We start from the raw sequence: 24,894 nt of genomic DNA on the forward strand, positions 1-24,894 counted from the left end.
TCCGCGACCTCCAAGAAACGATGGGGACGAAACACGATGAGTTCAGCTACGTCGTTCGGGACCTTTCCTTCTTCTGTCGCAAACAAAGCCGTGCTGCTTCGACTCCAATCGTGGCCGCTCCAACCGGCAACGCTCGCGGGGATGACTGCTTAGTCGAGCGGCTGTCGGACGAAGTCCTGCTCAAGATACTTGCTTACTCTAACTCCTGCACCATCACACTTTGTAAAATGGTATGCTCTCTATTTCTCTGCTATGTAGAACACAGGACTGACAGTGCTCTACAGGTCAACCGGCGCTGGAATCGACTGGCAACCGCACTGCTGGAAACGAACTGGCCCGACTTTGGCGCTGCAGACATGGGCTACGGGACCATCTTAACCGCTGAAGCGAACCAGATGCTACAAAAGATCGCCCCCGTCGTGCGCTCCATCAACATCAACCATTCATTTCACATCACTTTGAACGGACCATTCCCACCATTCAGTTGCCTTGAGGAGCTCAGCCTCGGCGAGACCTCGTTCTGCACCTTTGAGACAATCTTCCAGATCGTCAGCTCCAGCCATTCAACCCTTCGTTCGCTGACTCTCGAATATATTCGTAACTTGACAAAACCATTTGCTCAACGTCTGGTGCCCTACTTGAAAAACCTACATACCCTCACTCTGTGCTACCGCACCGATGACTCAAATAGCATCGAGGGTAGTATCATCCTGCTCAGCGCGCCTGAGAAACCACGAAGTCTGTGCGTGCCGATCGGGTTTTCTGCGATCAATGAGCCGGCTGTACAAGAGATCTTCCGATCGCGTCTGAAAGATCTTGAGTATTTTGACCTGGCTGGTGTGCCCATCGAGCAAGAAAGTCTGCTTAGCATCCTTTACGATCCAACCGTGCAAGTTGACGCGAGTATTTCGCCGTTGCCGCTGAAACTCAAAGGGCTGAGACTGGGAGCTTGCCGCCTTTTTCATGATGCATCAATATTTGGCAGTATAGGAGATCGTCTGTCAAATCTTACGTATCTCGATGTCTCGGGCATCAAGATACTTGCCTCAGACCCCATTCGACTGGCGCAGCTGCTCTGGTCGACGCCACAAATAAAGAATCTTATGGCATCCTACAACCAAGGTTTTACCGACGACGTCCTGCTGAGTCTTCTGGACAGCTGCAGATCTCTCGAAGCCCTATCTTTGGACGGCAACACCGAGCTGACAGCACTGGGACTCAGTCGGTTTATCAGATCGGCGCCGGACAGTCTGAAGAATCTTAACCTCGAGCATGTGAAAGCCGTCACAGACTCTGTCGTTTTCGAAATCCTCAATCTGTCTCGGAAGAGGTCATGGAAAATGTTTTCAAAAGATCCCAAGAATTTTGTGTCTCGGCTCAATATTGAGTTCTCAGTACGCGGCTGCAGTGGTCTCACTGACGCAATCTTAGTGCTGTACGGCTTACGAATGTTTGAATATTATCTGGTGCGGCCGGGCGAGGTAGTGGTTGGCACACAGCCGCTGTCGTCGCTACTATGGACCAAGGAATTCGCAGGGTTTCTGTCGACAGGATTTGATGATACGAGCCAGTTCACGAGCGTAGTCGACTCGTGCTATCCAATCATGTTCTCAGACTTTTTCTTCTGTCGCTCTGATCTCGACCCTGAAGAACATAAAACCATGCGAAGGAGGCTGCTGATGACGATGGGGCGTACGTTAGTTACAAGTCCAGAGATTTTGCCCCATTCGTTTCCGCTAAGGGTGAGACTGCGTCAGCTGATTAGGGAGTATTTGCAGGCGCTTACTACAATCAAGGACGCGCGGTTTGCTATCTGTTATTTCAAGACGGTAGCATCTGAGGTCTTTCTTGATGAAGAGGAGACGTTTGCTGAGTGTGGTGTCAATTTGTCTGTGTATGATGACGAGAAATTGGCAAACGCAGACCTCAGCAACGACGACAGCAACCCTAATTTGATCAACAGTTTCATCGACCTGAGTAATATATCCTCCGACACCTCCGACTCTGACTCAGATGACGACGACGAACCATTTTATAGCGACGAATCGGTTGGGAATGAGGAAAGCGGACCAGACGACGACTTTGACTGAACCCACGAAGCCGCCACGAGCAATCGTCAGTTGATTTGATATTGATTGCCAGATACTACCTCTTACAAGAGAGTACATCGCTATGTCTTAATAACTCTGGCTGTCTGATCATTACGTCATTCACCAGCGTCACATTGCGGGCCATTGGGCTAGATAATCCCCGCAATTACTGCAGGGCACTTGCTGAACTTTTTATCTTAGAGTCACTTGAGCTTAAGAGTGAGAAGGGCATCTCTCTACGCTAGTCAACAAGCAGACTGCAGTAGCAGTGTTGTCTCAGAGGGCGACGGCAGAGACGCGCCTTTGGAATCAGGAATTTATTCTAAAGTAGACCGCCCTTTCACCTCTTTTTCTGCTGGGCCAGCAGCTGGCTAGGATTTCTTTGCTATTTTGAAGATGAAGAAGAGGAAGATATATCTTTGTGTACACATTCGATACGTACTGGGTTATGAACGATATCAGAGACTTCGTTTTTCACAAATCGCTTCGTTCACATTTACTTTTTCCAAAGTTGAGGACACCCGTTTACCGGGCTATGTGATTCTTTGATTTTGGGTCCACGAAGTAATCAATAATCACCAAATTCTTTTCCAACCTACTCTTCCAACCATAAGTCTTATACTCCTGTTATAACATCACTCAGATAGAAATAGTGAACAACGGCAGCAGCAGAGGCAGGAATATAATTACGTACACAGACTTACCCCTGAACATCTAAACCTTATTAACTCCCATCCCTGTCGCCATCCCTTCGATCCTATCTATCATCTTGATCCCCCAACCAGCAGGAAACAATGTCAGCGAGCAACTTTGTCGTTAGCAGGACGAGATCAACTGAGAATGTGTCTACTTCTACTGGCGACGTGGGCGGGAGTGGCTGCTCAATTGACGACTTATCAGACGAGACCCTGCTTAAAGTATTTGGTTATTGCGACCCCTACGCAATCACTCGCTTCACAATAGTGACTTTTCTTTTCTTCTCTCTATTTTTGCCACCTATAGACTGACATGAATCTACAGGTCAACCGGCGCTGGAATGGACTAGGAAATTCATTGCTGGAAACGGACTGGACAGAATTTTCCGATGACGCTGACGCTCTACGCGGCCTCACCAACGATGAACTGAACCAGCTGATCCACAGGATTGCTCCGATTGTGCGCCAGCTCGATCTCTCGTGCTGTAGTAGAGGAACCTACTTAAAAGGGCCATTTTTACCCTTCAGTCGCCTCGAGAAGCTGAATTCGGCTCAGAGTCGTTCTCCGACCAAGAGATTGTCATTCAGATCATCAGCGCCTGCCAATCAACTCTCCGAGCTCTGCTACTCCAATATATTGAGGACCTGACAGAAGACTTTGCCAGACGTCTGGCGCCTTACTTGAGAAATTTGCGTGAACTCTATCTGAATTACGAGATTCATGGATCAAATAATAGCATCGATGCTAGTGTCCTCCTTGTTCAAGCGCCAAAGGAACTGCACGATCTGGCATTGCCGCTAGGATTTGACGCGGAAGATCGTCGACCAACACGCGAGGTGCTTTGTTGGCACTCGGAGACGCTTAGATCTCTTGACCTGAGTGGTTGCCGGTTTGATTTTGATGATTTACTTGAGAGCCTTGGAATACCAATTTCGACCAAAAAAAGAAAACTGTCGCCACTGAAATTGGAAGAACTGAATCTGCCAAAGCACATATGGATGTATAATGCAACCAAAATGCGCAGACTAGGAAGTCGTCTGACAAACCTGACGTATTTAGACCTGACGCATCTAGCTTACGGTGGTCGAGGGTCACCGTCCCTTTCGAACATCTTCCGGTCGACCCCGAAACTTAGAACGATCATTGCTGATAGCACGAGTGCGATCACCGACGAGGTCCTGCTGTGTCTCCCGAGTGCGTGCAGAGGTTTGAGAAAACTACATCTCCGTGGCAACACCGAGGTGACTGAGTCGGCACTCTGTCAGTTCATCAGATCGGCGCCGGACAGTCTTGATGACTTGGGCCTAGCGATTGTAGGCTGCGTCACGGACTCGGTCGTGCTTGAGTTACTCAATAGGTCTAGGAAACAGTCATGGCAGGCGTTTAAAAGTAATCCCAAGAATTTCGTGTCTCGGTGCAATTTCGTGTTCAGTGTGGTCTACTGTGAAGACGTCACTTATGCATCCTTCGTGTTCTTTGTCTTACGAATGTTTGAATACTATTTGGTGCGGCCGGGAGAAATTTGCCCACAGCCGCTGTCGTCGCTGCGATGGACCAGGGAGATCTCAGGGTTTCTGTCGACGGATGTTCAGGATGCAGATCAGCTCACGAGTGTAGTGGAGTCGTGCTACCCCTTTATGATGTCGTCTTTCTACGAGTGCTTCCTACATTCCGACCCTGAGTATAATAAAGCCACGCGAAGAAGTCTACTGGGCGAAATGAGGAAAGCTTTGATTGGCGATGCAGGTTCGAGGCCGCGCCGGCCTCGTCTTCCACCAAAGGAGAAGATGCAGTCGTTGTTCAAGAAGTACTTGGAGGACCTCGTGACATTTAAGGAAGCGCGATTTGCTATCTGTAGTCTTAGGACAGCTATGGAGACGGCCTTTGGACGCGAGGAGGTAGAGGAGGTGTTGAACGGGCTTGGTATCAAGTTGCTGGCGTATGAGGAGAACCAGGAGGACTATGACCTTGAAGCAGAGACCGGTGATCTACTTGAAGTATAATTGCCCGGTCAATTCCGGCCGAGTTTCTGACTGGAGAGCTGAGTAGATTCGCAATAATACTACCGCGATCAACCATCTCGTTGTCTGAAATTGACTGCTATATCTGACCCCTTGCAGCGTATCAGTCTCTTCTCTCCGATATATATATTACTCTGGCTTTTGTTACGATAATGTTCAGCGTCATCTTGTGATGCCGTACTGCTAGATGACTCAGTTAATGCAAAGATCATGCTTCTCGTTCCAGAGACTCCTCCTCTTGAGTTCAGTAATCATGTTCGTTCTAAGCAAGTCTGCAGGGAGTCTAACTTATCTGCGTTGTGACAGACGATTATGGCAGAGGCTGTGTTTTCCATACCGGGTATTGCCTCTGAAGTAGTCCACTCTGCCATCGCTTCTCTACCCGACCAGCAGCTGGCTATGATTTCTTGGCTATCATGGTGATGATTATGGAGACATGTATATGGTGATGATTATGGAGATATGGTGATGATTATGGAGACATGTATTTATATTTATAGTCCTTATGTCACAACTCATTAGAGACATTGTTATACTGACAGCGTAAAATAGCTCTGTTCACGGTTTCTTGATTCAGAGTCGAGGACGCTCGATAGCACAACTGTGCAATTCTGTGTTTCGGGTCCACGTAGCACGCACCCCGACAGCCTCAAAAACCACTCCTCCTCATCCTTTATAGATTCCAACTTCTCATAGAAATTTTCTCCTCCTTGTAGTATTATCAACACTCAGACAGATAGCAGTATTGAACAGGAGTGGCGCAGACTATCTGGAGCAAATCATGTTCAAACTACCCCTGAACATAATGCCAGCCAGCAAGTTCGTCGTTCACGACCTCACCTGGTCTTGTCCCAAGCCAACCAAGGTTGATCCGTCTGGCAACGCGGGCAGGAATGGCTGCTCGATTAAGCGGTTGTCGGACGAGATTCTGCTCGAGATATTTGCTTATTGTGACTCCTTCTCTGTTACTCGTTTCATTATGGTATTCTCTCTTTCGATCTCTGCTTTTCAAAATCACAATCTAACAGCCCTCTGCAGGTCAACCGGCACTGGAATAAACTGGGAACAGCACTTCTGGAAAGGAACTGGACCAGCGTTTCTGACCGAGACCTTAAAGACGCACACCTCAATACTAATGATAAAGCAAACCGGCTGATCAGAAGGATCGCTCCGGTCTTGCGCTCCCTTGATATTTCATCCGAAGTCAGCGTGACTTTGAGCGGGCCTTTCCCGCCATTCAGTCGCCTCGAGGAACTGGTCCTCGGTGGTTATGGGTTCAGAACCTATGAGACAGTTTTCCAGATTATCAGTACCAGCCATTCAACCCTCCGTTCGCTGACTTTCGAGTATATAAGTGACCTGACAGAAGGCTTTGCCATACGTCTAGCACCCTACTTGAAAAATCTGCATAAGCTCTTTCTGAGATACAGATTAATCCAAAATAATAGCGCTGCTGGTAGTGCCATTCTTCTTGGCGCGCCAAATGAACCGCGCAGCCTGCTCTTACCACGCGGGTGTGAAGGGATTGATTTGCTAACCATACTGACCGTGATCAGTACGCGCTTGGAGACGCTCGAATATCTTGGGTTGCATTGTACCTCGTTCGATAGCGAAGGTTTGCTTGTTCTTTTTGAAGATGGAAATGCACAAACTGGTACACCAACTATGTCGCCATTGAAACTGCATGGGCTGAATTTGTCACAATGCGAATATCTGGATGATGCATCCATCTTTGACGAACTGAGAGGCCGTCTGACAAATCTAACGTATCTCAACATCTCGTTTCTGGATACATTTTCCTCTGACCCCTTTCAACTAGCGCAATTCTTACAGTCGACTCCGAAAATTGAAACGATCAGTGCTCAGGGCACGCAAGGGTTCACTGATGAGGTCTTGCTGAGTCTTCTACATTCATGCACATCTTTGAAATACTTGCATTTTGAAGAGAACACCGAGCTGACGGCATTGGGAATCAGTCGGTTCATCAGGTCGGCGCCAGACAGCCTTCTGTGTATTACCTTTCTAAATATGAACTCCATTACAGACTTGGTCGTTTTGGAGTTGCTGAATCTATCTCGGAAAAGATCATGGGAAGCGTTTACTAAGGATCCCAAGAATTTTGTGTCTCGGTGCAATCTAAAATTTGGTGTAGGCGGTTGCGACAATGTCACTGACGCAATCTTTGTTCTCTATGTTTTACAACTTTTTGAATATTATTTGGTGCGGCCGGACGAGGTAGTCCTTGGCTCTCAGCCGCTGTCGTCGCTACGATGGACCGGGGAAGTCTTTGGGTTTCTGTCAACAGATATTCAGGATGCAGATCAGCTCACAAGCGTAGTCCAGCCGTGCTACCCCTTTATGACGTCGGAATTCTATGACTGTATTGAGGAGGAGCAGGAGCAGAGATTGATGCGAAAAAAACTACTAATCTTGATGAAACGCACTTTACTTGGAATCGCGTGGTGGATGGAGGGCTCGGAGGAGCAGTTTCCACACAGCATGAGACTGCAGATATTGTTTAGGCAGTACTTGCAAGAGCTCACGACAATTAAGGACGCGCGGTTTGCTATCTGTGGCTTTAGGATGGCTGCCGATGAAGCTTTTGGGCGCGAGGATGTAGAGGCGGCGTTAAATAGGTTTGGGGTCAAGTTGTCGGCGCATGAGGTGAAGCAGGAGGACGGTGACTTTGGGGAAGAATCCGATGATCAGCTTGAGATTGCCTCCGACGACAGTATATATGGCGCTAACGAAGATCTCAGCGAAGACGAGTTCTAGAGCGCCAACAAGACTACCGGTGATTGATCGGCAGGTGGTTCGATTTTGACTGTTAGATCCGACTCCTTGCAGTTGCAGTGTATAAATACTGCTGATATCTATATTGCTCTGGCTTTCGTGATTGCGGTAATCTCCAGCGTCATATTGTGGTGCCGTATTGCTAGTAGATAATATCCAGCAGTTGATGCAGAGATCATGCGTCTCGTTCCGGAGGCTCTTGAGTGAGTTCTCAATGATCATGCACTTATATGCACAAAGCAGCAGACAGACTAAAGTAAAGTATATACGTTGTTCCAAACAATTATAGAAGAGACTACGCTTTTTGTATCGAGAACTTTCTCAGAAGATCATGGCCGGATGCGAAAGAAGAGCGGTTTATGTAGGGTTTGTGTATTACAATTAAGAGTACTACCCCTGAACATCCGAATCTTATCTCTCCTCATTATCTCGTTATCATCATTTCGATCCCCGCGAACAGCAAGAAACAATGAGAGCACAAGTCGATTTCCGCTACGTCGTTCGCGACCTTTCCTTCACTTGCTCACAACAAGGCGGTACTGCTTCGGCACCGACCAAGAATGCTCAACCTGGCAAAGCTTGCGGGGACGGCTATTCAATCGAGCGACTGCCAGACGAGGTCCTTACAACGAAAGATACTGCTAACCTTTGTATCGCTTTTGCTGTCGTTATTGCGCAAGTGATTGTCAGCATTACATTGCGGGGCCATAGTACTAGAACATCCCCGCAGCAGCTGCAGAGCTCTTGCTGAGGAATCTCTTTTCAGTAGTCTCTCCTCCTCCTCCTCGAGTCTAAGAGTGAGAGGCAAGTTCTCTACACGAGCCAACAATCAGACTTTAGGCTTCCTTAGCTATCCCGGTGATGAAGATGAAGATATATTTCGCATTTATAGTCCAAATGAACAATCGGACGACGCCATATCTCAGAGACGTTGCTGGATTGAAAGCACTTTTACTTTATTAGAGATATTTAGTAGTAGTAGTAGAGTTATAGCTCTGTTCACAGGTTATATTATTGTGCAGAGTTGAGGACAGGGGCAGTGTAGGGATTTGTAGGGTTTGTTAATAAACACCTGTGTTCTGAGTGGGTCCACGAAGTAAGTCAATGCCGCCAAATTAACCTCTTCACCACTCCTCCTCTTCCTCATTCTCTATATGTCATCAACCTTCTATATAAGTCTATCACCTCCTTCTCTTCCTCTTATTGAGAATTACCACCTGACTGAGACCTGAACTGCTGACTGAACCTGAACTGAAATCGTGAACGGAGGAAGCAGCAACAGCAGAAGCGAAAGTTAATTGCGCTCAAACCCACCTATAAATACCTATCTACCCCTGAACTGCTGAACCTGAACGTCTTATCTTTCTCCTCCTCTCGTTATCATCTCGATCCCCGCGACCAGCTGGAAACAAATGTCAAACAGCAAGTTCGTTGTTCGCGATCTCACTTGGTGTTGTCCGGGGCCGAACCAGCACGCTCGGGCTGGCGGCGACGGCTTCTCGTACGATCGACATTCAATCCAGGATTTATCGGAGGATATCTTGCTCAAGATATTTTCCTATTGTCACCCCTACACCATCACACAGTGTATTAAGGTATTTTCTTTCCCGCTCGTCGTATCTTTGCTATTTATATCTAACAACCATGTACAGGTTTGCCAGCGGTGGGATTCTCTAGCAAAAGAAACCCTTCTAAACACGAACTGGACAGACTTTGGCGATGAGGAGTCCGCTTTCCGCTGGCTACCTAAATATGAAATAGAGCGACTGATCCAAAAAATCGCCCCGATACCTCGCAGCCTCCTTTATGCATTTCTCAGCATTGAGGCGAAACTCTTCAAGGGGCAATACACGCAATTCAGTCGCTTCGAAGAGCTTGTTTGCGATCAGACCTGGACTTCGCAGAAACCAACGAAGGATGTTTGGACTGGCAACGCATACAGGAGTGGCAGCTCGATCGAACACTTATCGGACAAGGTTTTGCTCGATATATTTAGTTATTGCGACTCCTACAATATCACTCGCTTCACTATGGTATATTTTCTTTTGTTCTCTCTGTGTCTCTGACATCTGTATACTAACAACACTCTACAGGTCAACCGGCGCTGGAATCGACTAGGGAAAGCAGCGCTGGAAGCGAACTGGGAATACTTTTGTGAAAAAAAGCCTTGTTTTGCCCGCGTCTCCAACGAGAAATTCAACCGAGTGATCGCCAGTATCGCACCAGTTGTGCGCCGACTCGATCTTTCAACTATGCTTGAACAACACCACTTGAGGGGGCCATTGCAGCAATTTAGTCGCCTCGAGGAGCTGACTCTCGATGAATACTCGTTGCGCGACTATGAAGGAGTTATCCAAATTGTCAGTTCCAGCCAATTAACTCTTCGATCCTTGACTCTCGAATCCATTAGCGGCCAGACACGACGGTTCGCCAAACGCTCGGCGCCCTACCTAAAAAGTCTGCATGAACTTTCTCGAGCTACGAGACTAGCACCTGGGATGACTTTGAAAATAGTATGCTCCTTCTTCAAGCGCCAAAGGAGCTGCGCAGATTGCGCGTACCGAGCTGGATCGACTATTATAGCGAAAATCTGATCTACGAGTCAATCCACCCGCGCATGGAGACGCTCGAATATCTCGGACTGCATGGCTCTACGTTCGGACCAAACGATGTTGCTGAGATCTTTTTAGGTAGGTCTGACAGCCGAACGCTCTCGCCACTTAAACTGGAAAGGCTGGATATGTCACTCTGCAAGTCAGCTTTTAATGACCCAGGAGCATTGGATGATATCGGAGCACGCGCGAAAAACCTAAAGTATCTAGATCTTTCGGATATCGGTGATGACTTACAGGGCACTGACCGACTGGCATCCTTCTTCTTGTCGACTCCGAAACTTGAAACGATAATTGCCAAGAACATGGCAGGGTTAACCGACGAGGGCCTGCAGTGTCTTGCGCGCTCGTGCAGATTTTTGAGAGAACTGAATGTTGAAGGCAACACCGAGCTGACTACGATGGGACTCAGTCAGTTCATCAGATTGGCGCCGGACAGTCTTGAGAAGTTAGATCTTCGAAAGGTGCAAGCCGTCACAGACTCTGTCGTCTTGGAAATTCTCGATTTGTCTCGAAGAAAGTCATGGAAGCTGTTCAAAAAAGATCCCAAGAATTTCATGTCTCGGTGCAATTTTGAACTCGCTATAGACGGCTGTGACAATGTTACTGAAGTCGCCTTTGTGTTCTACGCCTTACGGATGTTTGAATATTACCCAGTGCGGCCGGATGAGGCAGACTCTGGCTCACATCCGCTGACGTCGCTGCCACAGATCAGTAAATTCACAAGGTTTCTGTCGAGAGACATTCAGGATCCTAGTCAGTTGACGAGCGTAGTCGAGTCGTGCTATCCTATAATGACCTCACGATTTTGTGAGTGTCACACAGCTCTTAGCTTTGAGGAGCATAGAGCCATGCGGAGGAATATAGCTCTCAAGATGAGGAATATTTTAGAGGGCGATGAAAGTTATCGGGAACGGTACTTCTCACTAGAGATGAAACTGCGGTGTTTGTTTTGGGAGTACTTGGACGCGCTTACGACAATCAAGGACGCGCGGTTCGTTATCCGTGGATTTAGATTGACTGCGTATAAGGCTTTTAGCCCCGAGAAGGTAGAGATCGAGTTGCATAGGTTTGGTATCAAGTTGGATAAGTTTGCTACCAAGTTTGGTCTTCTCGAGAAGAAACAGGAGGAAGCTGACCTTTAGAAGAGATATTATTCCGGTGACGACAATGCTGATATCGTCTTTATATCTCTACTCCATATGAACCAAAAAAAAACAGCTAGGCTAGGTTATGACGAAGTTTTGAAGTCATGATAGTGTTAGAAGCGCTTTTACTAGGTTAAAGAGTTGAGGACACTCAGGTAATAATTAATTAACTGAGCTGTCCGATTCTGTGTTATGGGTACACGTAGCACGCACCCCGACAGACTCAAAACCACCAGATTTCTTCTTCGCCTCTCCTCCCCCTCTCTTGTATGTCTCCAACTTCCCATAAGAGTCTTCAACTCTAGTATAGCATCACCACCTGGATCGAAATAGTGAACGGAGGCATCAGCTAAAGCAGAAGAAAGTTCCTTTTGAAATCAACCGCAAACATCCAAGTTGCATCTTATAAACCTCGGCTCCTCTCATCCTCTCGTTATCATCTCGACACCCGCAACAAGCAAGAAACAATGTCGAAGAACAAGTTCGTCGTTCGAGGCCTCACCTGGTATCCTCCGAGACCAACAAAGGACCCCTCGACCGGCGACACGAGCCGGAGTAGCTGCTCAATCGAGCACTTATCGAACGAGGTCCTACTCATAATATTTGCGTATTGCGGCCCCTTCACCGTGGCACAGTGTACTAGGGTATCCTCCCTCTCTTTCCCTCTGTCTCTCTGCTATACATAGATTAACAACATTTCCACAGGTCAACCGGCGCTGGAATCGACTAGGAAATGCACGGCTGGACACGAACTCGATATACCTCTCTAGTGATGAGGGGATTTATGCTACGCTGTTCACCACGAAGACATGCAATCAGCTGCTCCGCAGGATTTCCCCGGTCGTGCGCTGTTTTGATGTTGCATCCCTGAGTTATAGTATCATCGTGAACGGGCCCTTCCCGCCATTTAGTCGCCTCGTCGAGCTGAAGCTCGGCTTAAACTCGATCCAAAACCAACGTACAGTCCTTCAAATTGTCAGTTCCTGCCAAGAAACTCTTCGTTCGCTGACTCTCGACTCTACTAAACGTCTGACAAAACGTTTTGCCAAACGCCTGGCACCTTACTTGACAAATCTGCATTCTCTTTTTCTCACTTACAGCTTCGGGTACACAAGGAAAGATGACGAATTTGAGTGTACTATCCTCCTTCTTCGAGCGCCAAAGGAACTACGCAATCTTCGCCTGCCGTCCGATCTCAAGTCGCTTCATTTTCCAATAGTTCAGGAATTGATCCGCCAGCACCTGAAGACGCTTGAATATCTTGAACTGCAAGGTAGCCAATTCGATCGTGAAGGTTTGTTTAGGATCCTTGGAGATTTGAATGTGCAAACTAACACACTATCGCCGTCGCCCCTCAAACTGAAAAGATTACATCTGTCGCTCTGCCAAAATCCGTATGGTGCAACAATATGGAACAGACTAAGAGGTAGTCTGACAAACCTCACGTATATAGACCTCTCAAGTTGGAAAGACGCTACTGGACTGTCGCAGTTCTTCCGGTGGACTCCGAAAATTGAAAAGATATCCGCCTGGAACATGAAAGGGATCACCGATGAGGTGCTGCTGTGTATTATGCACTCGTGCAGATATCTAAAAGAACTGAATATTTCTGACAATACCGAGCTGACTACGTCGGTCCTCTGGCAATTCATTAGATCAGCACCGGACAGTCTTAGGGTCCTGGACCTTACACGTACGAGCTGCGTCACGGACTCGGTCATACTGGAGCTGCTCAATCTGTCTCGAAAACGGTCATGGGAAATGTTCACAAAAGACCCCAAGAATTATGTGTGCCGGTGCAATATCACGTTTTATGTGAGCGGCTGTAAAAATCTTACTTCCGCATCCTCTGCATTCTTTTTCTTACAGCTCTCTGAATTTTATTTGGTGCGGCCGGGAGAGATAGTCGTTGGATCATGGCCGCTCGCGTCTTCAGAATGGTTCAGGAAATTTTCAGGATTTCTGTCGACAGATATTCAGGATGCAAGTCAATTTACGAGCGTAGTCACGCCGTGCTATCCCCACATGTCGTCGAGTTTATTTCTGTTCAGAGATCCCGACTCTGAGAGCCTCAGAAGAACGCGATTAGATATACCGATGTTGATGATAAAGACTTTGATTGAAGATATACGTTTAAGGAAGCATTTGGTTCGACCTGCAACAAATATCGAGATGGAGTCGTTGCTTAAGCAGTACTTGGCAAACCTCACGACATTTCAGGACGCGCGATTTGCTATCTGTGGTTTTGATAGGATTACAGAGAGAGTTTTCGGAGACCAGGTAGAAGCCGTGTTGGATGGGCTGGGTATCAAACTGGCGTATGAGGGGGAGCAGGAGAACGTCGACATTGCAGACTAATACTGTTATTGCACTGGCTGAGGTGACTGTATTAATTATTGCTAGCGTCACATCGCGGGACCATACTGCTTGATACTCCCCGTAGTTACTGCCGAGCTCATGCTTCTTGTTTTAACGGCAGTCAAGTTCAGGAGTATGCACCACTATATCTTTAATGAAAGGTCCTTTATATCGTCGAGCTTACAGAGTCGTTTTGCCTAGTTCCTTTCTAAACCAGTCAAAGCCAGAATAAAGTATCTGTACTGTTTTAGATGACTATGGCAGACAACACATTACATATTAGATATATATTTGTTGCTAGAAAAGACGCTTGTTCAGATGACTTGCGCTGTCGTGATTGTATTAATATTGCCGGCGCCAGTGTCGTGAGGCAGCGAGGCTGGCAATCCAGGCCTCACCTCAGGAATATTACCTTTTCGAGTCTCCTTGCTTCTTCCCGAGTACTCTGCTTCTGCTATCTCATTAAAACCTCTCCTACAAGTCGTCTCCTACATTTCTCCTACATTAAACAATCTCCACTCATCCCTAGGAATCTTCCCCCACAAGGTCTGGCATTCTCGCTTCTTTCGACCAGTAGACTGACTCTTTCTGACGAGAGAATAGAACGAGACAGTCAGCAGAGTAGTATATAAATCCTGGCTTACCTATTCTTCTGGGTAACCAACCCTCAAGTACTATCTTCCTAGTCACTTGTGCTTCCACTTCCACTTCCACGTCCAACCTTGAAAATTGCCTATCCCCTTCATTGCGTCCTTAAATGACATCTCTACGGCGCGCGACAACGCGACTTCGTCACAGCGGACCTCTATCGTGATAGTTTTAAAAAAGCTTTTACTTGGATGAGGAGAAGGAGAAGAACGACAATTTAAAAAAGTGATATTGTTATTGCTCTGGCCGTCGTCATTACTTTAATTGCTAGCGTCTCATTGCGGGGCCATACTGTTTGATAATCCCCGCAGTTGCTGCAGAGCTCGTTGAAATTTTCATCTCATACTTTCTCGTCTCCAATAGTGAGTGGTGCTGGTTTCTTCGAATCTGACTGAAGTAGTGTTGCTAAAGAGGAATATGGCGGACTATGATTGCCGTATCAGGTAGCGTTTCTGAAGTAGACCACCCCTCCTCCTCCTCTTTTCTTCCTCATATTGTTTCTCTCTCCTCTTTTCTTCTTAATTTCTTGCGTATTGCGTACACAGACGGAACTTTGGATTTTCCGATACGCGGCCAGCCGGTCCGTCGGACCGCCGTATAAATTGCAGCGTTCGGCTCGCAAGTCCCAAAATGGAAATGCCAAGCGGAAAACGAGGCCTTTTCTTCCCTTTTCTAACCTGTACGCAATCATTCAAAGATCGACGACTCGATAGATTAGAATTGCTATTATATTTGGTTTATAATCGAAATGGAATCTTATTACTGCGGTTTCTCCGCTTTTTTCTTGATTTGTTTACTCTTTTCTGGCCGGACTATCTGATCAGAGGCTTTTAATTGCTCCTGCTTGGCTGTCTTAAGCTTTCTGTAGCTACCGAACGCCGCCATTCTGTTCCATTCCTCCGTTTTTTTGTATTCTGCTGGGATTGTTGGAGTCAAGAGGATCAACTAGAGAATCAGGGCAGAGAGCGGGAGGAAGTAGTGATGAGCGAGATGTATCTGATCTTAAAAACTGCTTCACCAACATTAACCCTCTTCTCCGTGCATCTTGTGCCATTTGAGACCTCGTTTACAAGCTCATTTCAAACATGAAAAAATTTGAGATCAGCTGTTGTGGATCCATCACCACCCCACGACGCCCGTGCCAAGCGACCCCGCGAATCAGACCGACCTCGACGCGTCTTCCCCGCAGGCTGCTCGCTTTCTCTTGCGTCTCGCGATTCTAAAAATTTTTCATCTCTAGTTATTGATCTGTATAAATATCTCTGTTTACTCGTTAGTGTCATGTCTGTCTTCTTCATTCTTCTGTGCGAAAACAAATGGAGTCTGAGCAAACTACCCAGATCAGCGAGGCAAGGCGCAAGAACGCGCGCATCGTCGGAGACGAGCTGGCAGCTGTATGATACCTGTTGCTGTCATTTTCTCCTTCTACAAAGCTAACAAACCTGCAGCTTCTTCCGGATGAAGAGACGCCTTGGTATCGTCAATCTCATCTTCTCAGATTGAACCTCTACCTACTCGTCTGCATGTCCTATTCCGCCGCTACCGGCTACGACGGCGCGCTCATGAACGGTCTTCAGTCTCTCGAGGACTGGCAGGAATTCATGAACTACCCAACCGGCGGTTGGCTAGGTTTTGTCAACGCAATCAACTCGATTGCCGGGCTTCTCGGTCTGTCTGCAATCGGCTATCTCACCGAGCGATTCGGTCGCAAGATGCCGATGCTCATCTCGACCTTTTTCATCTCCTTGGGCGCAGGGATTGGAGCTGGGTCTGTGAACGTCGCGATGTTTATCATCGGCAGGTTTTTTATTGGCCTCGGTGCTTCGTTTACCATGGGTGCTCCGCTTACTATTGCTGAGATCTCATATCCGACGCACCGCGCGCGCGTGACCTCGCTGTATAAGTACGTTCCATACCTTTCGACTCTAGCGGCATCTCACTCACTCTTCTCTTAGTTGCAACTAATATGTCGGATCGTTGCTGGCTGCCTGGGTCACCTTCGGCACTCGCAATCTCGGCGCATGGGGATGGCGTGTGCCCACGCTCTTGCAATGTGCTATTCCTCTCCTAGTCCTGATCCACACCCTGCGCATCCCCGATTCGCCGCGCTGGCTGATCTCCAAAGGCCGCTACGCCGAGGCGCGTGTAGTCCTGACAAAGTACCACGCGGGCGGCGATGCGAACTCGTTGCTGGTCGACTTTGAGATGGAGGAGATCTGTCGCGCGATCGAGATGGAGAAGTTCGCGGCCAAGAACTCTACCTGGTCTAATCTGTGGAGCACGCCCGGAAACCGGCACCGCTGTTTATCACCATCACGCTCGGCATTTTTGGGCAATGGAACGGCGCCGGCGTCGTGAGTTATTACCTCTCGATCGTGCTGCGGTCGGTGGGGATCACGTCGGTGACGAAGCAGACTTTAATCAACGGCTTTTTGCAGCTATGGAACTTGATCTGCGCCGTGCTCTCGGCCATCTTGGTTGACTTCGCCGGGCGAAGACTCCTGTTCCTCACGTCTGGCGTCGGCATGCTGTTTTCGTACGTCATGATCACGTTTCCCTCTCTGGATCGTTTGCAAACACGGGCAACAACGCGATCGGACTCTCGATGATCCCGTTCTTGTTCATATACTACGGCTTCTACGACATTGCCTACACGCCGCTTCTGTATGCATACCCCGCCGAGATCTGGAACTACCTCAACCGCGCGCGCGGCCTAGTTGTCGTGCAGGTAGCTTCATATCTAGCCTTGATCTTCAATCTTTTTGTGAACTCGATCGCGCTGGGTAAGATCGGGTGGAAGTATTACTTTGTGTTTCTGGCGATCCTGGTCTGCCTCATTCTGACTACGTACTTGGCCTATCCGGAGACGCGAGGACATACGCTCGAGGAGATTGCGCAGGTGTTTGATAAGACTGCAGTCGGGACGTCGAGGTTGAGCAGCAGGTTGGAGAGATCATGGCCAAGATGCGCGAGAAGGGCTTACATGTCGAGCTCGTTGAGGAGACCGAGAATAAGCCTGAGAAAGACTAAGATGTGTAGTTGTTTACTCAGAAACATTATTATATCGACCTGATTTACTAACGAGGAAACTCTCTGTGTTGTAGCTACTTTTATTACACGCTGAATATATTGCAAATTTATTAAACTAAAACAAACGCAAGACAATATTTACTCCTCCTTAGGGGGATTGACGTCAGGCTTCATAGCAGGGAACAGCAAGACCTCCTTGATGGTATGACTGTTGGTCAAGAACATAGTCAAGCGATCGATACCCGCGCCCCATCCACCGGTAGGCGGGAGACCGTACTCGAGCGCAGTGCAAAAGACCTCGTCGACCAACTGGGCCTCGTCGTCGCCCTGGGCCTTCTGTCTGGCCTGCTCCTCGAAGCGCTGGCGCTGGTCGAAGGGATCGTTCAACTCGGTGTAGGCGTTTGCAAGTTCCTTGGTCGCGACGAAGAGCTCGAAACGCTCGCAGATACCGGGCACGGAGCGGTGGTACTTTGCGAGAGGAGACATCATCTGCGGGTGACCCATGATGAACGTGGGGTTGATGCAGGTGTCCTCGAGGAAGTCACCGACGAGCTTGTCGAGCATGCGCGCGTTGGTGAGCGGCGGCGGGCACTGGATGCCCTGCTTGTCGAGCACGGACTTGAGGAACTCGCCGGTCTCGGCGGTGTGGAGCTGGTCGCCGGGAGGGAACTTGACGCCGAGCTTCTCCTCGAGCGTGGGGATCATGTCCATTCGCTTCCAGGGGCGCGAGAAGTCAATGTCGTAGGTGATGCCGTCGGGGCCCTGCGGCTGGTACTTGATCTTGTAGTCACCAGTGATTTCCTTGACCATCTCGGAGAAGAGCAGCTCGGTGGTGTCCATAAGGTCGTTGTAGTCGGCGTAGGCCTCGTAGAACTCGCAGGTGGTGAACTCGGGGTTGTGGGTCATGTCGATACCCTCGTTTCGGAACTGGCGGCCGATCTCGTATACGCGCTCGATGCCACCAACCACGAGCATCTTGAGGTAGAGCTCGGGCGCGACACGCATGAAGAGATCCATGTTGAGGTCATTGTGATGCGTGACGAAGGGCTTGGCGGTCGCGCCGCCGGCAATCATGTTCATCATCGGCGTCTCGACCTCGACGAAGCCCCGGCTGTCAAAGAAGCGGCGCATGTATGAGATGATCTTGGACCGGACGATGAACTTGTCGCGCGTGCTGTTGTTCATAATCAGATCGAGGTAGCGCTGGCGGTAGCGGCTCTCCTGGTCCTTGAATCCGTAGCGGTCGGTAGGAAGCATGTGCAGCGACGGCGAGAGCAGCACGACCTCGCGCGCAAACAGGGAAACGGTACCTTCGCCTCCGCGCTGCGGCTGCGTGCGACCAGGGTATCCCTTGACGCCGATGATGTCTCCTCGCGAGAGATGCTCGTGCATGGCCGCAAAGTCGCCGGTCGCGTCCTGCGCCTGGCAAACGATCTGGATCGCGTCGCCCTCGGCGCGGAGATCGTAGAACTTGAGCTTCGAGCCAGACTCACGCTTGACGTAGATACGGCCCGCGACCGCGAGCGTCACCTCGGGAAGGGTCTCGCCGCGGGTCAGGTTGGCGTACTTCTGGGTGAACTCGCCGATCTTGGTCGTGACGTGGAACTTGTGCGGGTACGGATCCGGGTTGTGCGATTGGCGGAGAGCGTTGATCTCACGCGAGCGGATCTCAAAGTATTGCTGTGGTAGAAATTAGTATTGGGATGTGAAGAGCATAGGACTGTAGGAGGTTGCTCACATTTGGGGTCAACTCATCGTCCTTCTTTCCCGCAGGCTTGCTCTCAGCAGCAGCAGCAGCCTTTGCTTGCTACACCACAATTCGTCAGTAAATCATATCTTCTAAATTTACAAAGTAGAAATAATGCATAAATACCTTCTTAGCAGCCAAATCACGAGCCTTCTGACGCTTCTTGAGCTCGGTCTTGGAGACCTGCTCACCCGTCACCTCGTCGAGATAGGTCTTTGCCAGCGTCTCGGCCGCGGCGTCAACAGCTTGTTCAGACATCTTGTTCTTTTCTTCTGTTTGTGTTGATTTGCTGGTTATTATCGCTGTTCAGCTTTCACAGGTGGAAAAGAATCGGTGGATTGCGGGAGGCAGTTTACTGGAATATCTGGTTTTTTATTAAAAAAAATTTGTGGTGAATCAGAGTTTTTATTTAAACCTTATTTGCTTTGTAGAAGACACAAAATACAAAATACAAAGAACAGCAATATTCATCCGTAAATAACAAAAAGCATGATAAACAAATAGAAGACGCCTGTATTTTATCGTAACCCCAGCAGAAAAAGCAGAAAGAGAAAGGAGGAGAGGAAAAGATGGGAGTGGAGCAGTGGCATCATCACATAGGATGGAGCTATACGTTCTGCACAATAGGCTGATGCTGCGACTGAGGAAGCTGCTGTTGTTGTTGCTGCTGCTGTTGCTCCTTTGCTTTATGTGAGCTAGCATTCTGCTCCTGCAACTTTGCCAGCCGAGCCGCCTTCACGAGTGGCGCGAGCGTTCTCAGATTCTCAGCGTACTTGAGGAACGGGTGCTCAAGCAATTCGGCCGCCGACGCGCGACGATCCGGGTCGACTTGTAATGCCCAGCCGAGGAATGCCTTGAAGGTTGTCGAGAGTGCGCCTGGGTCTTTGAGATCCGGAGTGCCGTTTGTGGTGATGAGGTAGAGTGCTCGCATAGGTGATTCTGTCAGGTACGGAGGCTCGCCCTCGATCATCTCGATGGCCATGATTCCAAGAGACCAGATATCGACTTTCGGTCCGTACTCTTTCCGCGAGACAACCTCGGGGGCCATCCAGTATGGGGTTCCGACCATGGTCGTCCGCTTCACAGAAGTATCCTGGATCTGAGCGCAAAAGCCAAAGTCTGTGAGTTTGATCTCGCCGGTCAGAGACAAGAGCACGTTATCGGATTTGATGTCTCGGTGAATGACACCCTTGGAATGAAGATGTTGCAGTCCGAATAGTGTTTCGCGACAGACGGCAGCTATTTGGCCTTCAGACATCATGTTGTATGTCACCACATCTGTCAGACTGCCGCCCTCCATATACTCCATAATAACCCATAGATCACCGCCGTATAGATAACTATCTATAAAATTGACGATATTTGGATGCTTGCTTTCCTTCATGACCAATATCTCGTTGATAATCAGATCCTTTTGCGGCTGCTGCGCCAAATTCATCTGCTTGATAGCCACACACAGGTTTGTGCCGACTTGGTATGCGGTGTACACGCCTCCGCTAGCACCTTGTCCGATCTTGCGCAGACTGCGGTAGAGCTTTGTGGGATCACCCTTTGTGCAGATCGCAGTAAGCCGGTTTATCAGCTCGGCATCTCGTATCCGTTTCTGCTCACGCTTTCGTGCTGCCGCTGCTTGGCGCTCCATGTCCTTGACGGTCGAGTCCTTCGACGGGTCTGTGGTCGTCGACGAGCCCTTGTTGAACCCGTTCTGATGCGCGCGTGGAGAATGATGCTGTCGTACTCGTCGCGGCGACTCTGCCAGTACATCGCCTTGCATGAGTATAGGTGTAGTCTGCTGTTGTGGCTGCGACGGCTGCTGCTGCTGCTCAGACTTTGCAGGTGTCTGAGTCTGCGCAGCTTCGGCCACCATCTTTTGCAGCAAATCAGTAGAGTTGTCCATTGTCGCATCTAACGAGAGATTCTCGGTAGACTGCGCGGGTTTCTCCAGCTCAGGCGATGGCGCGAGCTCAACAGCGGGAGTAGGCGCTAGTGGGGACTGGTCAAGTGGCTCGGAAGGCAGCTCTTTCTCGCGGTACTTTTGAGTAACGAGCTGCAGATTCGGCGAGGATTGCTTGTGTAGCGATGGCGAGGAGACGGTACTGTTGCTACTGCCGAAGGGTATTGGCTGGGAGATCGACCGAATTGATGTATTTCTGGTGACTGTAGGCGATGGAGAGCCCGGCTGAGACTTTGGATAGCCGATTGATGACGGCGACTGAGGAGCACCAAATTGCTGCTGCAGTGCCTTGCTGGACGCCGGCGGCTTCGGAGCAGGCCGACTGGGCACAAGACCGTTGTTGTTTCGTGGCGGCGGAGCAGGAGCCGGTCGAGGGTTCTCGAACGAGCCCTCGGTATGTCGAGGAAAGTGAGGCGAGCGGGGCGGCGGGGGATTGTACTGCTGCAGGACTTGCGAGGCGGCGGGAGAGGCCGGCGTAGATGGAGAGAATGGGAAGCTGGCCATGTCTTGGTGACGCGCGTGGTCGAATTTGTGCCAGATTTCGTCGTCTGCGCGCTGGGATTGAATCTCAGAGTAGAAGGCGACGACGTCCATGACTGCCTGTGGGTTGCTTTCTTGCTCTGATTGGGAGATGCCAGAGTCGGCGAGGATTTTCTGCCAGGCGGGAGGAAGGCCCTGGATGATGTTAGAGATGATGAAGAAACAGTTAGATAGACATAATTGAACATACGGTAAACTCGCGGGTCTGCAGATTGTAGCCGACATGGGTGACATGCTGGGTGTTGTATGGGCCCGAGATCTCGAGCGCTTTATCGTACTTTGCAGGCGCGGTGCCGCCTTTGATGGACGAGACGAACGAGCTGAAACTGAACTTTCCGGACCTGCCCGAGTCGGTTCTGCCCGAAGAACGCCTGCTCGAGCTGACGGTGCGCGGGACGGCGGGGGTGGTGGGGGTATTTGGGAGCTGCGGGGTCAGGGCGGAGGAAGGCAGCGGCGGGGTGGAGAGGTAGAAGGACGAGTCGGACTCGATCCGGGGAGAGGAGTTTGATGCGCTCGAGGAGGAAGCCGAGACGGAGGTCGAGGTCGACGGAGGATGAAACTGAGAGGAATTTGCAGACGACGGCGGAAGTTCGTGAACAGTTGGCGGAGTTCCGGTTGTTGTGAGGCGTCTGCCGCGAACAGCAGCGGCCGCTTTCGAGAACGACGGCGCGGACGGGTACCGTTTGATTTTTGATTTGAGATCTGTTGCCGGTTCCTGATCCATTGTTGGTGCTGTTTCTGTTTGTTTGTTTGAGTCTTGTTCTATTCTTTCGTTGGTGATGGTGAAGAGCGGCGGTGATTGTTTTGCTGCTGCTGCTGCCACTGAAATGCGTCTGAACGTGCAAAACAGAGAATAAAACAACTAAAACCAGTAAACAAGCACTGCAGAACTCGAATATTACTCAATCAGCGCTGTTCCGGCTGCCAATTCCTGTAAATCCCGGATTGAAAGTTGCCAAAAGAAGCCCCAGACCGCGGCCGCCTTTGCTCGTTTATCGCCTCGCCCCTGTCAGTTCGGGGGTCACGTGGAGTCACGTGGGAGCACGTGGCAGATGCGGCTGCTGCTCACTCAATCGAGTATCAGTAAACATCTCCTGCTCTGCTCCTCTGCTCTGCTCTGCTTCACCACAATCGTCCTCTGATGCTGCTGCGAACACTCGTCGCGTGTCTGCTGCTGCTGCAGTCTGCGCTGGCGTACCGAGAAAAGCTCGATCTGCGCCCGCTTCCGCGCAACTCGCTCCTCGCGTCCTTCTCCTTCTCGCTCGCGTCCGAGTCCGCGCCTACCCCCGACGACATATCCCACTACGGACTCTTCCCGCGCAGCGTCGGTCAGATCATCCGCAGCTCGCATGCGACGGAGATCCATCTGCGCTTTAGTCAGGGATGGTGGGATGCGTCGGAGTGGGGCTCGTTGCCGGAGCAGGGTGCTTACGCTGGCGGCACCGGTGTCGAGGTTTGGGCCTGGGTCGATGGTGCTGATCTGGCAGAGTAAGTCTTCCAAGTCTCTTCTACAGATTCAATTACTAATATTATACCAGAGCCGAGAAACGATGGTATGAACTCGTCAACGCGCTCTCCGGCCTCTTCTGCGCCTCGCTCAACTTTGTCGACTCGACAAAGACCATCCTTCGATCGACTGCTCCCTCTCTAGACTCAAACAAATACCTCTTCCACGGTTCCCTTCCAAGCGAATCCGTCTGCACAGAGAACCTGACTCCATTCATGAAACTTCTCCCCTGCAAAGGCCATGCCGGCATCTCAAGCCTCCTCGACGGCCACAAGATCTTTGATTCGAAATGGCAGTCCATGGCCCTCGACTTTACCGCCGACTGCGACGACGACAGCTGCAAACTAGTCATGTCGCAGCGCATCGACGTCGTCCTCGACGTTCTCCGTTCTCTTGAACGCCAGAAACACTCGCCTGTACCTATCCCACGCCGCGTCGAAGATCTAATGTGTGACGAAACAAAGCCGTACCATTCCTCTGAGAAATGCTTCCCGCTGCCCACTGCGCCGACGGTGAAGTGGTTGATCTCGGAGATCTTTGGAAAACCGATCGTGAGCAAGTGTGCGCTTGAGACTGTTGGCGAGTCCGAAGCGAGCGAGCTGGGTGAAAACGCTGGATATAATATCTGCACCCACATCACTGATGCGTGGAGTTTGAGTCGGCATGGTGGAAATGTCTTGAGCAGCTTTGCATCTAAAGCATGCTTTTCCTTGAATGGTACTTATCCTATATACTTCTGTCACTACTTTCTTTCAGCGACACTAACACTCTCTAGAAAACGAGGAATTCAACCTGGCATTCGACTGCAGCAACACCTCCTCTGTATCCCCCATCACCTCGGCCCCAGTCCACATACAACGCTCGATGACCGGCCGCGGCCAACAACACGGCGGTATCCAAGCCATCATCCGAAACCCTTCGCCTACAGACCCCATCACCGTCACATACTTTGAAACCCTGCCGTGGTTCATGAAACCATACCTCTCGTCGATGACGACTCATCTCTCCGGCCCAGACACGCTCGACCTCAGCAGTATAGATCCGATCAAAAACATCACCTACAAGCCATTCATGGAGCGCGTCCGCAGCACCCATCTCGAACTCACTCTCGAAATACCAGCCGCTTCCACACTCACTCTCTCCTATGACTTTGACAAGACGCTCATCTACCTAGCAGAGTATCCACCCGACGCCAACCGCGGCTTCGACGTCTCACCCGGCATCCTGCGCGTCGTGTCTCAGAACGACGAAATCACCTACTCGATGCGCACTTCGAGCTTACTGCTCTCGCTACCGACTCCGGATTTCAGTATGCCGTATAACGTCATCATCCTGACGAGCACTGTCATGGCCCTGCTGTTTGGCACCGTATTTAATATTCTGGTGAGGAGGTTTGTCTATGAGGAGGATATCGAGGCAGACAAGAAAGAGAAAGGGGGGTTGAAGCAGCGTTTACTCAAGAGGTTTAGAAAGGACAAAACTGAGAAAAAGAGCAGTGTGAAAAGCGCAGGATAGCTGCATCGTCTATATTACAAAAGCAATCCCTATTCTTACAACATCCCTAGTAACCCAACAACTACATAATACACGTCATCAACTTAAACTAAACTCCCCCGTTCTGCTGCTGATAATTCTTAACCACGGCAATCAAATACAGCGGATCAGATGCCAACGCAGGATTCGCCAGCACCTCGGGCGAGTTCAGAATTATCCTAATCAGCAGCTGGCTCGCGTCCGCCGGCAGACCTAG

General features: G+C 49.7%; 9 protein-coding genes across 9 annotated transcripts; 7 read left to right on the forward strand and 2 right to left on the reverse strand.

Annotated features, from left to right (window-relative positions):
- Positions 1–20: 20 nt before the first annotated feature.
- Positions 21–2,090, forward strand: BZA70DRAFT_287964 (uncharacterized protein; the record flags this gene model as incomplete). Its single annotated transcript, XM_064913998.1, has 2 exons — positions 21–230; positions 285–2,090. 2 exons carry the CDS (start codon positions 21–23, stop codon positions 2,088–2,090), a joined length of 2,016 nt encoding a protein of 671 aa, XP_064769519.1.
- A 774-nt stretch (positions 2,091–2,864) lies between these two features.
- BZA70DRAFT_309342 (uncharacterized protein) lies at positions 2,865–4,789 on the forward strand (the record flags this gene model as incomplete). The annotated part of the gene is made up of 3 exons (XM_064914883.1): positions 2,865–3,052; positions 3,111–3,245; positions 3,278–4,789. Exons 1-3 carry the CDS (start codon positions 2,885–2,887, stop codon positions 4,787–4,789), a joined length of 1,815 nt encoding a protein of 604 aa, XP_064769520.1. The 5' UTR covers positions 2,865–2,884.
- Positions 4,790–5,306: 517 nt separating this feature from the next.
- On the forward strand, positions 5,307–7,896 carry BZA70DRAFT_274331 (uncharacterized protein). The gene is made up of 2 exons (XM_064911969.1): positions 5,307–5,789; positions 5,846–7,896. Exons 1-2 carry the CDS (start codon positions 5,589–5,591, stop codon positions 7,580–7,582), a joined length of 1,938 nt encoding a protein of 645 aa, XP_064769521.1. The 5' UTR covers positions 5,307–5,588; the 3' UTR covers positions 7,583–7,896.
- An 810-nt stretch (positions 7,897–8,706) lies between these two features.
- BZA70DRAFT_303186 (uncharacterized protein) lies at positions 8,707–11,357 on the forward strand (the record flags this gene model as incomplete). Its single annotated transcript, XM_064914751.1, has 4 exons — positions 8,707–9,195; positions 9,253–9,633; positions 9,694–10,025; positions 10,079–11,357. Exons 1-4 carry the CDS (start codon positions 9,013–9,015, stop codon positions 11,355–11,357), a joined length of 2,175 nt encoding a protein of 724 aa, XP_064769522.1. The 5' UTR covers positions 8,707–9,012.
- A 470-nt stretch (positions 11,358–11,827) lies between these two features.
- BZA70DRAFT_265929 (uncharacterized protein) lies at positions 11,828–13,718 on the forward strand (the record flags this gene model as incomplete). Its single annotated transcript, XM_064910992.1, has 2 exons — positions 11,828–12,004; positions 12,066–13,718. The coding sequence occupies 2 exons, from the start codon at positions 11,828–11,830 to the stop codon at positions 13,716–13,718; spliced, it is 1,830 nt and encodes a 609-aa protein (XP_064769523.1).
- Positions 13,719–15,682: 1,964 nt separating this feature from the next.
- On the forward strand, positions 15,683–17,396 carry BZA70DRAFT_298682 (major facilitator superfamily domain-containing protein; the record flags this gene model as incomplete). Its single annotated transcript, XM_064914618.1, has 6 exons — positions 15,683–15,760; positions 15,815–16,202; positions 16,438–16,559; positions 16,646–16,843; positions 16,864–17,265; positions 17,298–17,396. The coding sequence occupies 6 exons, from the start codon at positions 15,683–15,685 to the stop codon at positions 17,394–17,396; spliced, it is 1,287 nt and encodes a 428-aa protein (XP_064769524.1).
- A 123-nt stretch (positions 17,397–17,519) lies between these two features.
- On the reverse strand, positions 17,520–19,487 carry BZA70DRAFT_274342 (lysyl-tRNA synthetase, class II). Its single transcript, XM_064911970.1, has 3 exons — positions 19,270–19,487; positions 19,135–19,203; positions 17,520–19,076 (listed from the first exon to the last, which is right to left on the reverse strand). The coding sequence occupies exons 1-3, from the start codon at positions 19,399–19,401 to the stop codon at positions 17,535–17,537; spliced, it is 1,743 nt and encodes a 580-aa protein (XP_064769525.1). The 5' UTR covers positions 19,402–19,487; the 3' UTR covers positions 17,520–17,534.
- Positions 19,488–19,750: 263 nt separating this feature from the next.
- Positions 19,751–22,583, reverse strand: BZA70DRAFT_254997 (serine/threonine-protein kinase ste20; the record flags this gene model as incomplete). Its single annotated transcript, XM_064910773.1, has 3 exons — positions 21,828–22,583; positions 21,188–21,772; positions 19,751–20,965 (listed from the first exon to the last, which is right to left on the reverse strand). Exons 1-3 carry the CDS (start codon positions 22,359–22,361, stop codon positions 19,751–19,753), a joined length of 2,334 nt encoding a protein of 777 aa, XP_064769526.1. The 5' UTR covers positions 22,362–22,583.
- Positions 22,584–22,746: 163 nt separating this feature from the next.
- BZA70DRAFT_293916 (GPI transamidase component PIG-T) lies at positions 22,747–24,663 on the forward strand. Its single transcript, XM_064914422.1, has 3 exons — positions 22,747–23,125; positions 23,176–23,861; positions 23,920–24,663. Exons 1-3 carry the CDS (start codon positions 22,779–22,781, stop codon positions 24,657–24,659), a joined length of 1,773 nt encoding a protein of 590 aa, XP_064769527.1. The 5' UTR covers positions 22,747–22,778; the 3' UTR covers positions 24,660–24,663.
- Positions 24,664–24,894: the final 231 nt, after the last annotated feature.

Source organism: Myxozyma melibiosi, assembly GCF_037950935.1.
Source record: "Myxozyma melibiosi strain Phaff 52-87 chromosome Unknown BZA70scaffold_2, whole genome shotgun sequence".
Lineage (NCBI taxonomy): Eukaryota > Fungi > Ascomycota > Lipomycetes > Lipomycetales > Lipomycetaceae > Myxozyma > Myxozyma melibiosi.